The sequence below is a fragment of the Manihot esculenta genome, chromosome 4 (assembly GCF_001659605.2).
Source record: "Manihot esculenta cultivar AM560-2 chromosome 4, M.esculenta_v8, whole genome shotgun sequence".
Classification (NCBI taxonomy): Eukaryota; Viridiplantae; Streptophyta; class Magnoliopsida; order Malpighiales; family Euphorbiaceae; genus Manihot; species Manihot esculenta.
The window spans coordinates 27,520,105-27,536,351 of NC_035164.2; the positions used below are offsets into that span (position 1 = coordinate 27,520,105).

The 16,247-nt window shown below is 35.7% G+C and overlaps 1 protein-coding gene across 2 annotated transcripts; it reads right to left on the bottom strand.

Moving 5' to 3' along the window:
- Positions 1-5,115: 5,115 nt before the first annotated feature.
- On the bottom strand, positions 5,116-12,008 carry LOC110613182 (serine/threonine-protein kinase STY13). 2 transcript variants are annotated; one of them, XM_021754189.2, is made up of 4 exons: positions 11,595-12,008; positions 9,235-10,223; positions 5,554-5,903; positions 5,116-5,425 (listed from the first exon to the last, which is right to left on the bottom strand). In XM_021754189.2, the coding sequence occupies exons 2-3, from the start codon at positions 10,137-10,139 to the stop codon at positions 5,564-5,566; spliced, it is 1,245 nt and encodes a 414-aa protein (XP_021609881.1). In that variant the 5' UTR covers positions 10,140-10,223; positions 11,595-12,008; the 3' UTR covers positions 5,116-5,425; positions 5,554-5,563. The 2 variants fall into 2 exon arrangements, with proteins under 2 accessions (XP_021609881.1, XP_043811885.1); XM_043955950.1 differs by having other exon boundaries at positions 5,116-5,903.
- Between the last annotated feature and the right edge of the window lie 4,239 nt (positions 12,009-16,247).

Sequence of the window (16,247 nt, forward strand, 5' to 3'; positions counted from 1 at the left end):
ACCCCAAAACATTCATGCAAAACAGGCAAAGGAAGGCTGGACAGGGCACCTTCGGCGGCCGAAAGTTCTCTTCAAATCCGAAACTCATGCATGTTCGGCGACAGGTTCGACGGCCGAAACTGCCCTCCAGAGCCGAAAGTCCAACTTTCGGGGGCAGGGTTCGGCAGCCAAAACATGCCACCATAGGCAGGTTCGGCGGCCGAAAGTGCCTTCGGCTGCCGAACCTGAGTTCTTCCAGAATGGCAGAACTCGGGCCTCATGCACATTTTTGCCTCCCAAAACCCTCAAATCATGCATTTAGCTATTCTACAATATGCATACACATGCAAACAAACATATAGGGGTCTCAAACTATCCTAAACCCCAACAACAACACATATAACATACATTATCCACAAACTCAACATAAATCCTATCAATAACCAACCAACCCCAACATGCATTTCTACCCCCTAAACCATCATAAAACTTGCTTAAAACATACAAGAAGGGTAGGATCTAAGCTTACCTCTTGAAGATCGATAGGAGAAACGATCCTTAACTTGGAGGTAGGAGAAATCTAGCTCCTTGGGTCTCCAAGCTCCACAACTTGATCTTAGTTCCAAAAACTTCAAAAACCAAGTAAACACTTGTTAAAACTTGAAAGATTTGAGGAAAATCATCAAAACCAACTATGGGAGGGCATGGACTCACCTCTAGCCGGAAATGGAGAGGAAAACTCGCCCATTTTCGGCCATGGGGCTTCTTATAGGTGGCTGGCCATGCCACCTTCGGAAGCCGAAGGTGATTCCAAAACTCATGCAAGTTCGGCGGCCGAACATGGGGTTCGACAGCCGAACCTGGATTTTCCCTCTATGGTCTTTTTCATTCAAAACTCAATTTCTTTCTTACTTAAAATCATAAAATACTTAAAAACATATTAGAAAAATATATTCTTACCCGTTTAGAGCATCCCGACATCCGAGATTCCGCCGGACGGTAGGAATTCCGATGCTGGAGTCTAGCCAGGTATTACATTCTGGATCACTTTGTTATTGTCTTCATTAACGATACCTTAGTGTATTCCAGAAATGCAGAGAAGCATGTCCATCATCTGAGGAGAGTGTTGCAGACCTTGAGAGAACACAGTTTGTATGCCAAGTTCTCTAAATGTGAGTTCTGGTTGAGGAGTATCTCGTTTTTGGGGCATGTAGTGTCAGAAAATAGAATCGAGCTGGACCTTAAGAAAGTAGAAGCTATAGCTAACTGGTCCAGATTCACTACAGTAACAGATATCAAAAACTTTTTGGGTTTGGCAGGTTACTACAGGAGATTCGTTCAAGATTTCTCCAAAATAGTTGCTCCTATGACCAGGTTGACCTAGAAAAATCAAAAGTTTTCCTGGTTAGATTAGTGTGAGGAAAGTTTCCAAGAATTAAAGAGAAGGTTGATATTAGCACCAGCAGCTTTGCCTACAAGTAATGAGAATTTCACGGTGTTTTATGATGCATTCCGAGTGGAATTAGGTTGTGTGTTGATACAGAATGAGAGGTTAATTGCTTATACTTCTAGACAATTGAAGAAGCACGAGTTAAATTATCCAAAACACGATCTAGAGAATGTAGTTGTGATCTTTGCACTCAAGATGTGGAGGCATTACCTGTATAGGGTGAAGTGTGAGATCTTTACGCATCATAAGAGTTTGCAATACATCTTGAGTCAGAGAGAGTTAAACTTGAGGAAGAGGAGATGGGTAGAACTGCTTAGTGAATATGATTGCAAAATCCAGTATCATTCGAATAAAGCAAATGTGGTGGCAGATGTTCTTAGCCGAAAATCACTTGACAGTTTATCCCACATCTCAGTGAAAAGAAGACCAGTGGTAAAAGAGTTTTACAGGCTTGTTAACGAAGACTTGCAGCTAGAGTTGTCTGGTACAGGTGCGTTAGTAGCACAGATGAAAGTGACACCCGTGTTTCTGGAACAAGTGGCACAGAAACAGCACGAGGACCCCTAGTTGGTAAAAATAGCAAGAACTGTTTAGAAAGGTAAGAATGATGATTTTAGGTTTGACAACAGAGGAATTCTCTATTACGGGAACAGATTGTGTGTACCAAATGACATAGGCTTAAAAGAAGACATTATGAGAGAAGCTCATAATGTCAGGTACAGTGTTCGTCCAGGTGCCACCAAGATGTATCAGGATCTGAAGAAAGTATCTTGGTGGCCATCTATGAAGAAGAAAGTGACTCAGTTTATGTCTGCTTGTGAGGTGTGTTAGAGGGTAAAGTTGGAACAATAGAAGCCAACTGGAATCCTCAACCCACTACTGATTCCAAAGTGGAAATGGGAAAGCGTGGCAATGGATTTTGTAGTGGGGTTACCAGTAACGTCCAACAGACATGACTCTATATGGGTAATAGTGGACAGATTGACCAAATCTGCTCACTTTATTCCTGTAAGGAGCGGTTACTCTATATGGGTAATAGTTGACAGATTGACCAAATCTGCTCACTTTATTCCTGTAAAGAGCGGTTACTCTATGGACAAGTTAGCGCAAATCCACATGGAAGAAATCATCATGCTACATGGGGCTCCAGTTTCTATAGTGTCAGATAGGGACCCCAGTTTACCTCCAAGTTTTGGCAGAGTCTGCAAAATGCTATGGGCACAATGCTAGACTTTCGCACTGCTTTCCACCCACAGACTGATGGACAATATGAAAGGACCATTCAAACTATAAAAGACATGTTAAGGATGTGTGTATTAGATTTTAGTGGTTCTTGGAGGTAACACCTACCATTAGTGGAGTTTGCCTATAATAACAGTTACCATACTAGCATTGGGATGACTTCTTATGAAATTTTATATGGGAGGAAGTACAAGTCATTTATCTGTTGGAAAGAAGTTAGTTTTCCTTTCTGTGATGGCTCTCTCTTTAAAAAATGACACTCTTCCTCGTAACATAAATCACTGCAATTTTTCTCGACGCTTTATAAATGTAACGTTTTGCTTAACTAACCCTAAATAAAAAAAGTCTAACCATAGTTAGATCAAGTGAGGGTCATATATAAAGTATAATTTATTTTACCAAGTGTGCATGCTCTAATTTAACTTCAAATTTAGATACAGGCTATTTTAAACACGATATTTTCTAATTAGGTGAAAATTAACAAGAAAAAAAATTGGTTAAAATTGATAAAATAAAGTTTTAAATTTTTTTATACATTTAAGTCTAAATAATAATTAAATTAATTATAATATTTATTTTTTTAAAATATTATAATATTTATTGTCAGCATCGTTACCCAAAAAGTTAATGATCGATATTATGCATGCAAAATTGAGAGAATAAATATAAAAAAAGTGAGAGTTACTTTGCTAGAATAGTATCGAGACAAAGCAGCAAAAAAAAGTATGTTTTTTTTTTTTTTGAAAATGTATTTGTCCACTTGCAATAATTGTATTTAAATATAGGTAGAGTATTGCAATTAAAAATTGGTAAAGCTTTTGTTGAAAATGTTTTATTATATATGAAGAATTTTTTACTTTTTATTTTAAGTAAGAGCAGAGAGATGTATATGGGTTGTGTTTATAAGCATGCATCACTTAATGCATATAGCCTATTTAAGTATGGGTTTGTAGTTTCATTACACTAGTGGATCGCAATTTGAAATATTCTGGTGGGAAATGGGAAATGCCTTGAAGGGTACTGGTATGATCGTGAGAAAATGAGTTTCTTAAATGTTAAAAGAAAGATGAAGGACTTGAGTAACGGTGGAATGAAATATATAGATTATTTCACTCCACTTATCTCTTCATTTTCTATGTTTCTTTCTTTTGCTTCTATGCGTTGGCCTTTATTTTACTAGTTTCATTTGGCCTTCCTATACCCCTCTGAGTATGTGGGTTTCTCTCCTCACGATTGGGTTAGGGTGTAAATAAGATTTTATTTGTGTTTTGTTTTTCAGCCAGTGATGCTTGAGCGGAGAGAATCCTTTTGGCTATCTTAAATTCAGACTATTTTAAACACAACATTTTTCAATTGGACTAAAATTAACAAGAAAAAAGAATTGACTTGAGAAAACACAAAGTTTTAAATTTTTTAAACATTTAAATCTATTATTTATTATATCTTGTAATTTTAAATAATTTATTGATTTAAAATTTAATTTAAAACATTATAATTAATAAATTTTAAAAATATAATATAGTCTAAATAAAAAATAAACACCCATTTCATTAGAGTTTCCTATAATCCCCCAACACTAAAAGTTTCCTACAATCCCAACACTAAAATTTCTTCACTTAGAACATCTTGTTTAGATTTACAATCAAGATCCCATTGCTGAAAATAATCAATAAAAATAAAAAAATTAAAATTAATAAAATTTTGTATTACATGGAAATTTGAAAAAAAAAAAAAAAGGGAGTTTTGAACTTTAATATATCATTGATGAGAAGTATTCATAACTCGAATAATTTATGGAATAATTCATAAAATTTAGTAAAATTTATAATTTAGTTGTTATTTTTTAGTGATATATAATTTAGCTTATAAATTTTTATTTCGTTAATAAAATAGTTATTATTAAATTTATTAATACGCATCTATAAATTAATGAAGTAAACTCAAATTAAATAGACCAAATTATTACAAGTATTAAAAGGACTAAATTATTATAAAAAGTGAAATTTAAAATATTATTATAATTTAACCGTAAATTTTTAATTAAAAAAATTATTTTGAAAATTAAGAACTAAATAATTTTTTATTAAAATAATGATGACTAAAATGTAGATTTATTAAATTTAAGGGACTATACTATAAATTATCCTTACAAATTTAACTAAAACTGAAGTTACAAATCCTATAAAAATGCTATTTATCCATAGACTTTAGAATTTTAAACCCATATACTCTAAAATAATTTTGTTTACATAATAAAAAAAATAAAATTATAAGAAGTTAGAATTAGCAAACCATGTCATTGATGGTTTAGCTGATTTAACGTTGCACTCTCATAGTTCTTGACAGTTTTAAACATCTCCAAGAGAAGTGGTTGACAGAATCTATTTAACGTTTCACTCTCAAAGTTTTTCCATTAATATTGGTAACCAAAAAAGCCTTCAAAACAAGAACAACAAAGACAAACATATATACATTATTTGGCTAAACCTCAAAACAAGTTAATAGTGACTTTAGTATTCAATCAACAGTGAACTGATGACAAAGGAACTAGCAGCAAGTGACCATGAATCAAGTACAATCAATAACGTGCATAAACTATCATACATACGAGGGAAAGAAGATAACCTATGAGAGATATTAGGAGAGACAGAGAAGACTCTGAAAACCGAGAAGCAACTAAACCATGAACTAACCCTTCTTATCATTGCTGCTGCTTCTTCTTCTTCCTTCTCCATTTTAAGTTTGAGGCGGAACCTGACAAAATACACAATGCTAAAAGACATCAACACATCACCTCCCTCTTCTTTCTTTTCCATTTTCTTTTTCTCTCTATATTATGTCCTATCATTTATTATTTATTATCATTATTTGATTTCTTTCACCTTCAGGAAATCAATCCACTGTCATCGGCATGGTCATGCAACATCTGAAACGAGCCTTGCGGATATTGGTCATGATCTCTGTCTCTGCACTCTCAAGCATTTTCACAACTTCAATGAAGGATGGTCTAACATCAGGGTTCGCATCCCAGCAACGCGTCATAATCTCACCAAGAGCAGGTAAGCAATCATTGGGAATGACAGGACGGACACCCTTGTTCACAACTGCAAATGCAGCCTGGACTGCTGTCATATTCTGGAAAGGAAGCATTCCTGTGATGAGTTCCCACAAAACAATCCCAAAGCTATAAACATCCACCTTTTGCGTGTAGGGCCTGTGCTGGATCATCTCCCTGCAAAGCTAGAAAAGAAACTAGTCAACAAGTCTCGGAAGTGCTTAGATTGCAGATATCGAATAACCCAATTATTGACTGATTAGCCATTCAAGAAGGTTTATTTGGGGAGCAAAAGAATAATTTCATCGAAACTTATAAACATCAATGCCGACTTCCACATAACCAGTGGCCATTTAACTATATATACTACCTCTAGTTAGAAATCCTCTAGAGGTTCATTGGGTTTACCTATTATATTCCTGCAAACCAATTCAAACTGGAAAGGAACACAATCATTATTAATCAGAGAAACTTATGATTCACATTTTTCATTTCTAAAGTGAATTAGAAATAGAAAAAAGGTATTAAAATATCCCCCTGCACAGTCAAGAAAAATTATCATAAACTTGAAAAGGAACTTGTGAAACAGGGCTTGTGTGTACTGCTCCTCCCATTCCTTGAGGAAATGCCTACTTTCATTTCTCATACATCCAAATTATAGGCTATTTTCCTTTTTGAGATGGCACTTTTTTAGTTTTCTAACATACCTCTATTTAATATATATTAAAAAATAAAATTTATTAATTCTAAGAATAGGTTAGTAACGCTATTTATTTTATTTTTAACGTAAAAATATGAGTGGGTGATTTAGGAAAATACTACACAAAATGTATTACTTTAATTATATCAAGTACATCTTTCCGATCCATATGAAAATAGAAATAAGCCTATCTTTATGGAATATTATAGAATCTACACCTAATTAAAACACAGCATTTTCTGAAGGTATTTAACATCACCACTGTCACTATCACCACTGTTGCTAGTACTCTCTGACCACTGCAGCCACCAACCACCGCCGGTACCACCCTACCACCACCGCTACCACAACCACCACCTCCATTGCTGATGTCAACACTCCACCATCATCACCACCATTTAACCTGTCACTGCCATCACTATCACCACCACCTAATGAGCCACACCCCACCTCTGTCATTGTCATCGCCACTGCCATCCCAACCTCCACCGCTTTCGTTGTTAAAAAGTGTGTCTAAAGAATATCTCAAGAAAATTGTACACATGTACACACACACACAAGCACACATTTGAGAAAAACCAAAAGTTTGAAATTAAGGAGGGGAAAATGCATTTTATAGCATGCGGTTACATGCTTTGTCAGCTTTGGCTTGTATCTTTCTGTGGCAAAGAGATACCTTGTGGTTAACTCTGTAAGCAAAAGTAGGATTTTTAGGCCGACATCATTAACTTATGCTAACATGTCAATAACATGGAATTAATATTAAATCAATAACATGGAATTAATATTAAAAACATACTTCATCAGAGAGATCCAGTTAATAAAAAATTTTAAAAAATAAAAATAATGCAGTGAAAAAGATTTAGTTATACAAGTGGGTCCAACAAACATTTTTAAAAATTATTTAGGGAAAACTTTAATTAACTAATTTTTATTAGGAGCCATCTTCCTCCAGCTCCTGAAGGTTTCTCACCCAAACCTCTTCCCAAAATCGCCTCCCTAAGCTTCACACCAATTGCACTTATCATTGAACTCCACCTTCCTGTCATTGACCCAGAAGCTGAAATCTTCATTTGACATCTTGTTCCAAGGAACTTGACTTGGAAGTGGATGAGAGTCTAGGTCTTACTGGATTGCATTTATGGAACAGTAAGACAACCCTACCAGCAATTGAATTTCTCTAAAGTCATGAATTATAGGAGGAAGCCAATCAAGAGATAAAGATTGGATACCACAGTGCTGCAAGAGTGGTACAACTTTGACAAGAATCATGGATCCAAGACAATCAAAATCAGCTTTTCAATTGCAAGTGTTTAAATTGCCATGAGATTATGAATCAAACAGATGTTTATCCTCCTCAGAAATGGAAAATTGTTGTTCTACATCCTGAGTATAAATCTGCAGCTCCAATTAGAGTTAATCCAACAGAATTTCCTGATAATAGCAGGCTTCAGTTTCTTACCCTTGCAATTTGCAACTTGCCTTTGAGTTTGTGCCGTCAAAAAGTGAAAAGCAGGGACTTCAAAGTGCTATATTTCTATGAAATAATTCCAAGAGAAAGAAGGAAAGCCAAGGCTTGCTGCCCTCTATTTTGACCAAAATTACACCCCTGACACACTGCCTTTTATCTTGACCCTTTTTTATTATTATATTTTTTTTTTCAATTTTTCAAGTTCAGTGGGTCCCACAATATATATTTTTAAATATTGAAAATTACATGTCAGCATATGTTAATGATGTCAGCACAAGAGTCCTACTTTCACTAAGAACATCAAGTACAGGCTACCTCTTTGTCACACAAAAAAGGTCACAAAGTAGAAAAAAGCCTATAAAAACATGGCATAAAATTGTACCTTTCACAAATAAAAAATACTGCAGGAAAAATATTTTTGAGCAAAAAATATTAACTACAAGCAGTTTTTTAACCAAAAAAAATGAAGCATGAAAGTAAAACAAATAGGCCCTAAATCACACGTGCTTATAAAACTTTTATTTTCTTGCAAACATTTGTTTGAGCATAATCTGTTTGCCATTTAGGGAACTGCATATACTCGAGTAAAAATTTAAGATCATGTACTTGCCAAGTCACATAAAATTTCTAACAGAGAGAGATCTCTGCTCCATAACAAGGACCTTAGAGAATGAAATTTAGAAGGCATCATAAAAGGAATTTCAATAGGCTTTATACCAATTCAATATGATGTTAAAGGAATCATGTCAAATGTCAAAACTATAGAAGATTTTGAACTAAAGAAGGACTGGGAATAGTAGACATACACTAAGGCTAATCCACTGAAGAACGGAAGCAATTAAATCTTAGACAAATGCAAGAGATAAGAGTTCGTTGGTGAAAAAACAATTGTTTTGTGCTAGCAATAGCGGCAAACAAAAAAAATTGATTCTTCTAAATTTTTGTTGAATTATCTTCATACACTATGCCAACAAAGAGCTAGAGCAAGTCTCACACATGCATTAATATCAGCAGATCTACTCTAGACTTAAAAATTAGAGGTCATTATGCCGAATAATTCTACAACCTTAACTCAAACAACCCAAATAAAAATGAGAGTTAGGTAAACAATTCTATAAAGTATATCAGCAGGCATTGAGAAAAATAAAATGACCCTCTTGAGTATTGATGACAATAGCACATAATATAAGAAGCTTTTAGAATCTCCACATATGGTTGAATACTTTTCCCTCATAATTCATAAAGCATGCTTCATTTAAGAGAGAAAAAGTGCACATATAAAACAGAAAAAAGAATGCAGGAAATACTAAATGCATGAAAGTGGGGAAAAATCTTACGGTGCCATCCAGCGGTATGTTCCTGTCTCTGGTGTCATTCCTTCAGTCTGCACCTCAATGCGGGCAACCCCAAAATCCGCAATCTTTATGGATTTATCACCAAAAATCAAAAGATTGTCAGATTTTAAATCCCTGTGAATCAAACCAAGCCCATGAACATATGCCATTCCTCTTGCAACATCCAAGGCCTGCTTGACAGCCAATTTTAGTGGCACTGCTCTGTTCTGCCGCCGCATTAAAAACTGACGCACTGAACCGCCTTTTGCATATTCTGTAACTATACACCACACCATTGGTTTCCAACAAGCACCAATAAATCGAACAATGTTAGGATGCTTTAGAGTGGCCAGCATCATGACTTCCTGCTGAAACTGTTGCTCCATCAACTTCGCCCTTTCTGGATCATTTCCTGGCCTCTCCAAGATTTTGATAGCAACATCTTCACCATTGTAAGTTCCTCTATAGAGTTTCCCAAAAGCCCCTTGTGCAAAAGCTGCACCCATATTAAGTTTCCTCAAATCAATGGTCCACTCATCAAAATTCTCAAGGCCCTCTGTTGGGGAATTGCCATCCATTAGTGCATGGGCCAATGCATCATCATTCAATGCATGTGTTACTCTCCCCCTATGGTTAACACTTTGTTGAATAGAGTAGTTGTCATTAGCATGCCGCCGCAGTCCTTGGTGATTTAAAATGCGAGTGTGAGAATCATTTGACCCAATACTTTCTATGGACATTGCAACAGACCCTCCACCATTGCTTGTTTGCAAGCTATCATAACTGTCAATTGACATATTGGAATGCTCACCGACTTTACGATAGAATCCTTGTGATAGATCATGATAAGTGTTATCATGATTGTTTAGGTCAATAATTCCAGGAAATTTTGGACCTCCCTCCAACATTTTCCCCTTTGAGAAGCAAAATGTCAAAGTCCACTTATTTCTTCAGCATCAGAACATAATACCAAATTGTTCTTTTCAGAAAAACTGAAACCAAAATCAATCAAAGTTCTTTCAGCATACCATTCTCAAGAAGCAATATACATAATTACCCTCAGACCTTCTAAACAAATAGATATAGACAAACCTTTTTGCTTAAGAAAAGAAGGAAAATCTGAATGCCTAACTATATAGTATTATTTCTTCCTAGCATGAGCCTTACATGAGAAACAACAAACAGAGACCTTTATTAGCCACATCTTTAGAAATTGGCTATGATACGACCTAAAAACATATCAATTCACCGTTGCAGACCTTAAAAGGAAAAAAAAAAAGGCAAAGAGAAGATAACAACATAATCTTCGTAAAAAAAAAAAATGGAAATGAGCCCTACAAAACCAATCCTTTCTGTATTTAAAATGTTCTTGAAATAAAAAAAGCCTTCTAAATGTTGGCCAATGATGTTATGCCCTATAAACACAATGGGTAAAATATAATCCAAAGTCTTACATACCCAGAAGCATGAAAAGCTAATCATGCAAACATAAATAATATTACCCCCCCAGAAAGTTCTTTAAGCAGAAGCACTCAATAGCATGACCCAGAAACATAACATTAGAGCTAGATGAGGCAAAATCAAGCCAATTTCATAAGTAACAGGAACTAATACATCTTCTTTTGGAATAGAGAAAAGGTGCAAGCATCACTTAAATAAATTGTTTGATACATTCAAAGCAAAAATCAACAAGAGAAAACAATAAACCCAATTAGCACTGCTATTTCGTGATCAAAGAGAGAGCCTGCACACATCTTTAAACCTCATATTTCAGTTCATATATACATAATAGTTTTAAGGTGACCCAATATCATTCTTTAAAGAAAACAATTAGAACAATCAAGACAGTAGTAAATGAATCAATAAGAAGAAAAACAACATAGTCAAACGACTATTACACCAATATACTAGCTAAATAAAGTAGTCAAACTTTGAGAATTTATACTAAATTGCAGTTAGGGCTTTTATCCAACCAGTACAAGATTTCCCTTCAAAAACAATATTTTGAATACAGATTCAAGTAAGTTCTCAATATGCATAATACTAATGCCAGACAGGAACTAATATATCAAGGATCAAATCATTGCATAACACTCCAAAATCGTCTATCACAAGTCAATACTGTGCAAATCACTCCATATACACCAAAACCACATATCCCAAATACAACAGCAGAAAACACTCCGCCATTTTAGACAGCAGTCTCCACCTAACCATATAAGCTTTAAACCCATTGAACATCTAAAATCTCTCATATGAATTAATAGAATATCCCAGTATCCCCTCGAAGCTATTCAACCCATAAGTTCATGGAAGAAATAATTTATGCTCAACAGAACAAATAGAAACAATCAAGGGTTTACCTTATTATCTGGAGATTGACTTTCTATTGCCGTGGTTGTGCGGTACCGATTAACAAATGAACAAAAAAACAAAAGCGTGGGAGACCGAGAGCTTTTCAGCGAATTCAAGGCTGAGAAGAAGCAGATGGGTCTGTACCCTTTTCTCAATACGAGGTAAGAGCCAAATCAGAAAGAAGAATTCCCACAAAAACCCTCGATCCTTCTCTCTTGCTTCCGTGATTTTTCCTTTTTCAAGCTATCCAGTCGTCTACCGGTAAGAAAGTCTCAGAGATCCCATGAGATAGAAAAAGAGATGGAGAAGAATATGAGAGAAGGAACCCCCCGAGTCCGACAATGTTAAAGTGCTCAGAAAGAGAGGTTGAAGGAGCGAAGACAAAGATCGAGTCTTCAAAGAGCAAAATCCACTGTGGAGACCAACTAAAGGATGCCCAAAAATTTAAAAATAGATAATTAAAAAAAAAAAAAAACTGTTTCATAAGGGGTGACTTCGTTTGTGTTGTATAAATTTTTTAGTCGTTAAAGCATTTTTATTTTTACTGGTTATTAAAAATTACAAATATTATAAAAAATTATAATTTTCTTTATTACATATTATATTAAATTCGATCTTTATCAAATTATCATTAATAATTTTAAAATTTTATCATATCAATCAATTTTATTTTTTTAATACATATTAATTTAATTAACTTATCAAATATTTTTTATATTATTATTACAATCAAATTTTATTATTTAATTAACTTATCGACCAAAAGTTTTGTGGCGTCCCCTCTTCGTGTGCTTCTGTTTTCGTCTGAGTCACTTTTGTTTTGTTTTCTCTTTAGAGATTCTCTTTTCTTATTTTGGTGCATGCATGACAATTTGTTGGTTGTTGTCCTTGGGTTTAGGTTGCTTGCAATTGTATGAAGATTTATCTAGCTTTGCTGTTTTGCTGCTCTGTGGATCGGTGATGGTGGCTTAGGCGTTGCTCCGGCTAGATGTGCAACAGGGTTTTCTAATTGGGTTGTGTAGTGGGCTGCTGCGATGGGCTATGGGTTTTGGATTAGATTTAGGTTTATGGTATGGTTTGGGTTTATAAACTGTGGTAGATGGTCTATTGACAGAACGGTTGTCGAAACCGATCAAAAAATAATCAATTCAGCTACCAACAATATTAATACTGTAGATAGTGGTAAAATGATCGTATCCACAGGGAATTAATACTTATTTACCTTCATTGAGAAGACCAAACAGAAGAGTAGAAAACAAAGTGAAAGTAAAGTGCAAGTAAAAAAAATGGGGGTGGTTTTGAGATTGATTTGATTAGACTAATAAAAAAAGCAATTAAAAAGAAAGCAAATGGCAAATTAAGGGTAAAACAATAATGGTAAAAACTCTGGTTGAAGATTCGGATTCACTTTGGTTGATGGGATTGATCATTGACACATATGTTCTTTTGCTTGATTCAATAAATTAGTTATGGCGATTGAAGATGCTTCTCACAACCATACTTCTCCTTTATTATTAACCAATTAGGGAGAGTTCTCTAATTAATTACTAATCAACAAATTGCAAGGAACGTCATTGAGCCTTAGGCTTACTAACAATTGTCAATTGCATTAAGATATGGAGAAAACCAATTCTAGTTACCCACAAGCATGGTGAAAACACTAGATCATACAATATCCTTGGCTTTTACACCAAGCGTTCTTATGTTTGAACAATCCAAGCAATTACATACTTAAAATTATCCAAACTAACAAATACCAATTACCTTACAATCAAGAATCAATGTAGATCTAAACAACAAAGCAATAATATCTTAAAGCATGAAATTACATGAATATTGAAAAGCAAAAGATTAACAATGTAGTCCAAGTCTCTCAATCAAAATTACAACCAAAGCTTCACCTACACTTCAACTAGAAACAAAGGTTTCAGCCACTCATGGCTGAAACAAAACAAAAAAAATAAAAGAAAGGAAGAAGAAGAGATGGTGTCACTTGCAATCCCGTAGGTGTCTCCAAGGGAGAGTGTAAAGAGCATGGAGAGGCTCCTTATGTGTCTTTTTATAGTTGAAAAGTGTTACCCTAGGTCATACTTACTGCCCAAGAGGTGCTTGCTGCCCAAGTTGTGTCTGAAAATGAAAGAATCGAGTTGCAAGGCTTCAGAAGGAAGGCTGCGTACGAATGCTCTGCGGAAGAAAGTTGGTGCGCCCGGTTTGGTCTCAGAAAGGGAAAGAGGTGCAGATTATGCTTCCTAAATAAGTTTAGATGCTGACCTTGCTTCCTAATTAGTGTAGAGGCTGCCCAAGATGCTGCCCATGCTCAACTTGCTGCCTAAGTTGTTGCAGAAGAGGAAGGTGGCTCGCATCAAGGCTTCAGAAGGAAGGAGGCGCGCGCTTGGCTTTCAGAAGAGGAAGGAAACGTGGCTTGAGCTTCAGAAGGAAGGATGAGTGAATCAAGGCTACCAAAAGAGGAAGAAGAGGAGCCTAGGTCTTCATAAGGAAAGTGTGACGCGCGGCTAGCTTGAATAGGCAGTAGAGGCGCGCGAAAGGCTTTGCAAAAGGGGTAGGAGCGTGGCTAGCTTTCTGAATAGGAAGTATGTAACTGTCCAAACTTCCTTTTTAGGTGGAGCCTCTTTTGAATCTTGAATCTGGACTAAATAAAGGCCAAGTGCATCTTGAGATCTTGCTTCCTGAATAGGAGGATCTGCTGAGGTGTCTGCATATCTTTAAATAAGGAAAGAAAGATTCGCGATTTGAATTTTGAATGGTCTGCTGACTGCACTTTCCTTATCTGACACTTTCCTTGTTTGACACTTTCCTTATTTGAAAGCTTTCCTTATTTGGAACTTTTCTTATTTGGCAGTTTTGAGAGCATTTTCACCATAATGTCTCTTTACACCTAGTTTCTGCAAAACATGATTAAAATCATAAAATTAGGCAGAAAATGTGCAAATAAACATCAATAACATCATGATAATATGGCCTAAATTATGCTCTGTCATCTATTATGTTTGGATTGACTCTTAGATTAGAACGATTATGCAATAATCTGAACATGGAGAGTCGTTTGAGGCTTCTACATTTTCATGTTTGATTGTGAAATCCAAGTAGTCGTTTAAGGCTGAAGATTATGCAATGATCAAAGTAGATATGGAATCCACACACATGGATGGGGAGCCGTTTCAAGATGAGAGCAGCGTGCACAAATTGCAGATACCTCCGACAGACAGTGATGCAACCAATTGCGAGTAGGAAGGACACCAAGAAGAGTACACCAAATGGAAACTTGAACCTTTGATGGAACTGACAATTTCCATACTTGGATATAAATGGGTCGAATGGAGGAGATAAAAGTAGAACCAAGCATTCGATGTTATTGATTATGAGCAAAGGCAACACGGTAGCTGCTCTTCACACTATAAACTTCATGCTTATCAATATGTCAAATCCAACTATCATCATATTGGAACCGACAAAGAGGGATTGCTTTAATTCTTTCCATATCTACCGAAAGAAAAGCAACAACAATTGAGTCTAAATTCCAACTCTTGGAATGCTCATTAATCAATGTAGAAACTATAGCATCAATCAACAACAGACAGAGTGGTGACATGATTTTAAAATTCAAGTTTTGAGGTGTCCATGGGTCCCTCTAGATCTTAGCTCATGCACCATCCCCTATTTGCCAAAGCAAAGCCCGAAGCGGAAGTTCCTTGCTAACTAAAATACTTTGCCAAGTAAAACTTGGTATTGAACCCACAATTGTATCAAAAAAGATGAGCATAAAAAATAACGAGCTTTTTAAAATCTAGTAATTAAAGAACCTGGTGTCTGTAACAATCTCCACCCCTTGTTTAGCCAAAAGTGCTTGATTAAAAGTCTAAAAAACCCAAAAACCTAATCCTTCCTCATCCTTTGGGTGACAGAGCTGAGCCATGAACACAAATGCATGCGTTTTTATGTTTCCATTGTCCCTACCAAAATTGACTGATCATAGTATATAACTCATTATACAAACTAGAAGGTAAGCGAAAACATTGCATAATATAGGTTGGGATAGCCTGAGCCACTACTTTAATTAGCAATTCTCGTCCTGGCCCCAATAACAGCCTCTCTTTCTAGCCTTGTAGTTTATGCCATAACCTATCCTTGATATGTGAGAAAACTTCTTTTCTATTCCTTCCAATTATAGTAGATGTAACACCCGGCTCAATTCCGGCGTCGGAATTCCAATCTTTCGACTGAATCTCCGTTGGAAACTGGAATCTCGAAGCTGGAATCTCTCTAGAAGAGTAAAACAAAGTTTTCTTAAAATGATTTTTGGTTTTGTATTAAAAGAAAGAAAAGAGTTTTAAAGAAAAATTTTTTAGAGCAAACCCCAGGATCGGCCGCCGAACCCTCAAGTTCGATAGCCAAAGGTGGTTCCTCTATGCCGCCGTGGGACCTTCTCTTTCGGCCACCGAAAGTGGTTTATCCAGCCACCTATAAGAGGCCTTCAGCTTAAAAATGAGAGAGCTTTCTCTCCATTTTCGGGTAGAGATAAGTTCATGCCCTCCCTTTGATGCTCTTGTTATTTTTCCTTCAAATTTCTCAGAAAATTCATGAGTTTTCTCTTGTTTTTGAAGATTTGAGTACAAATCTAAAGTTTTAAACCTTGGAGACCT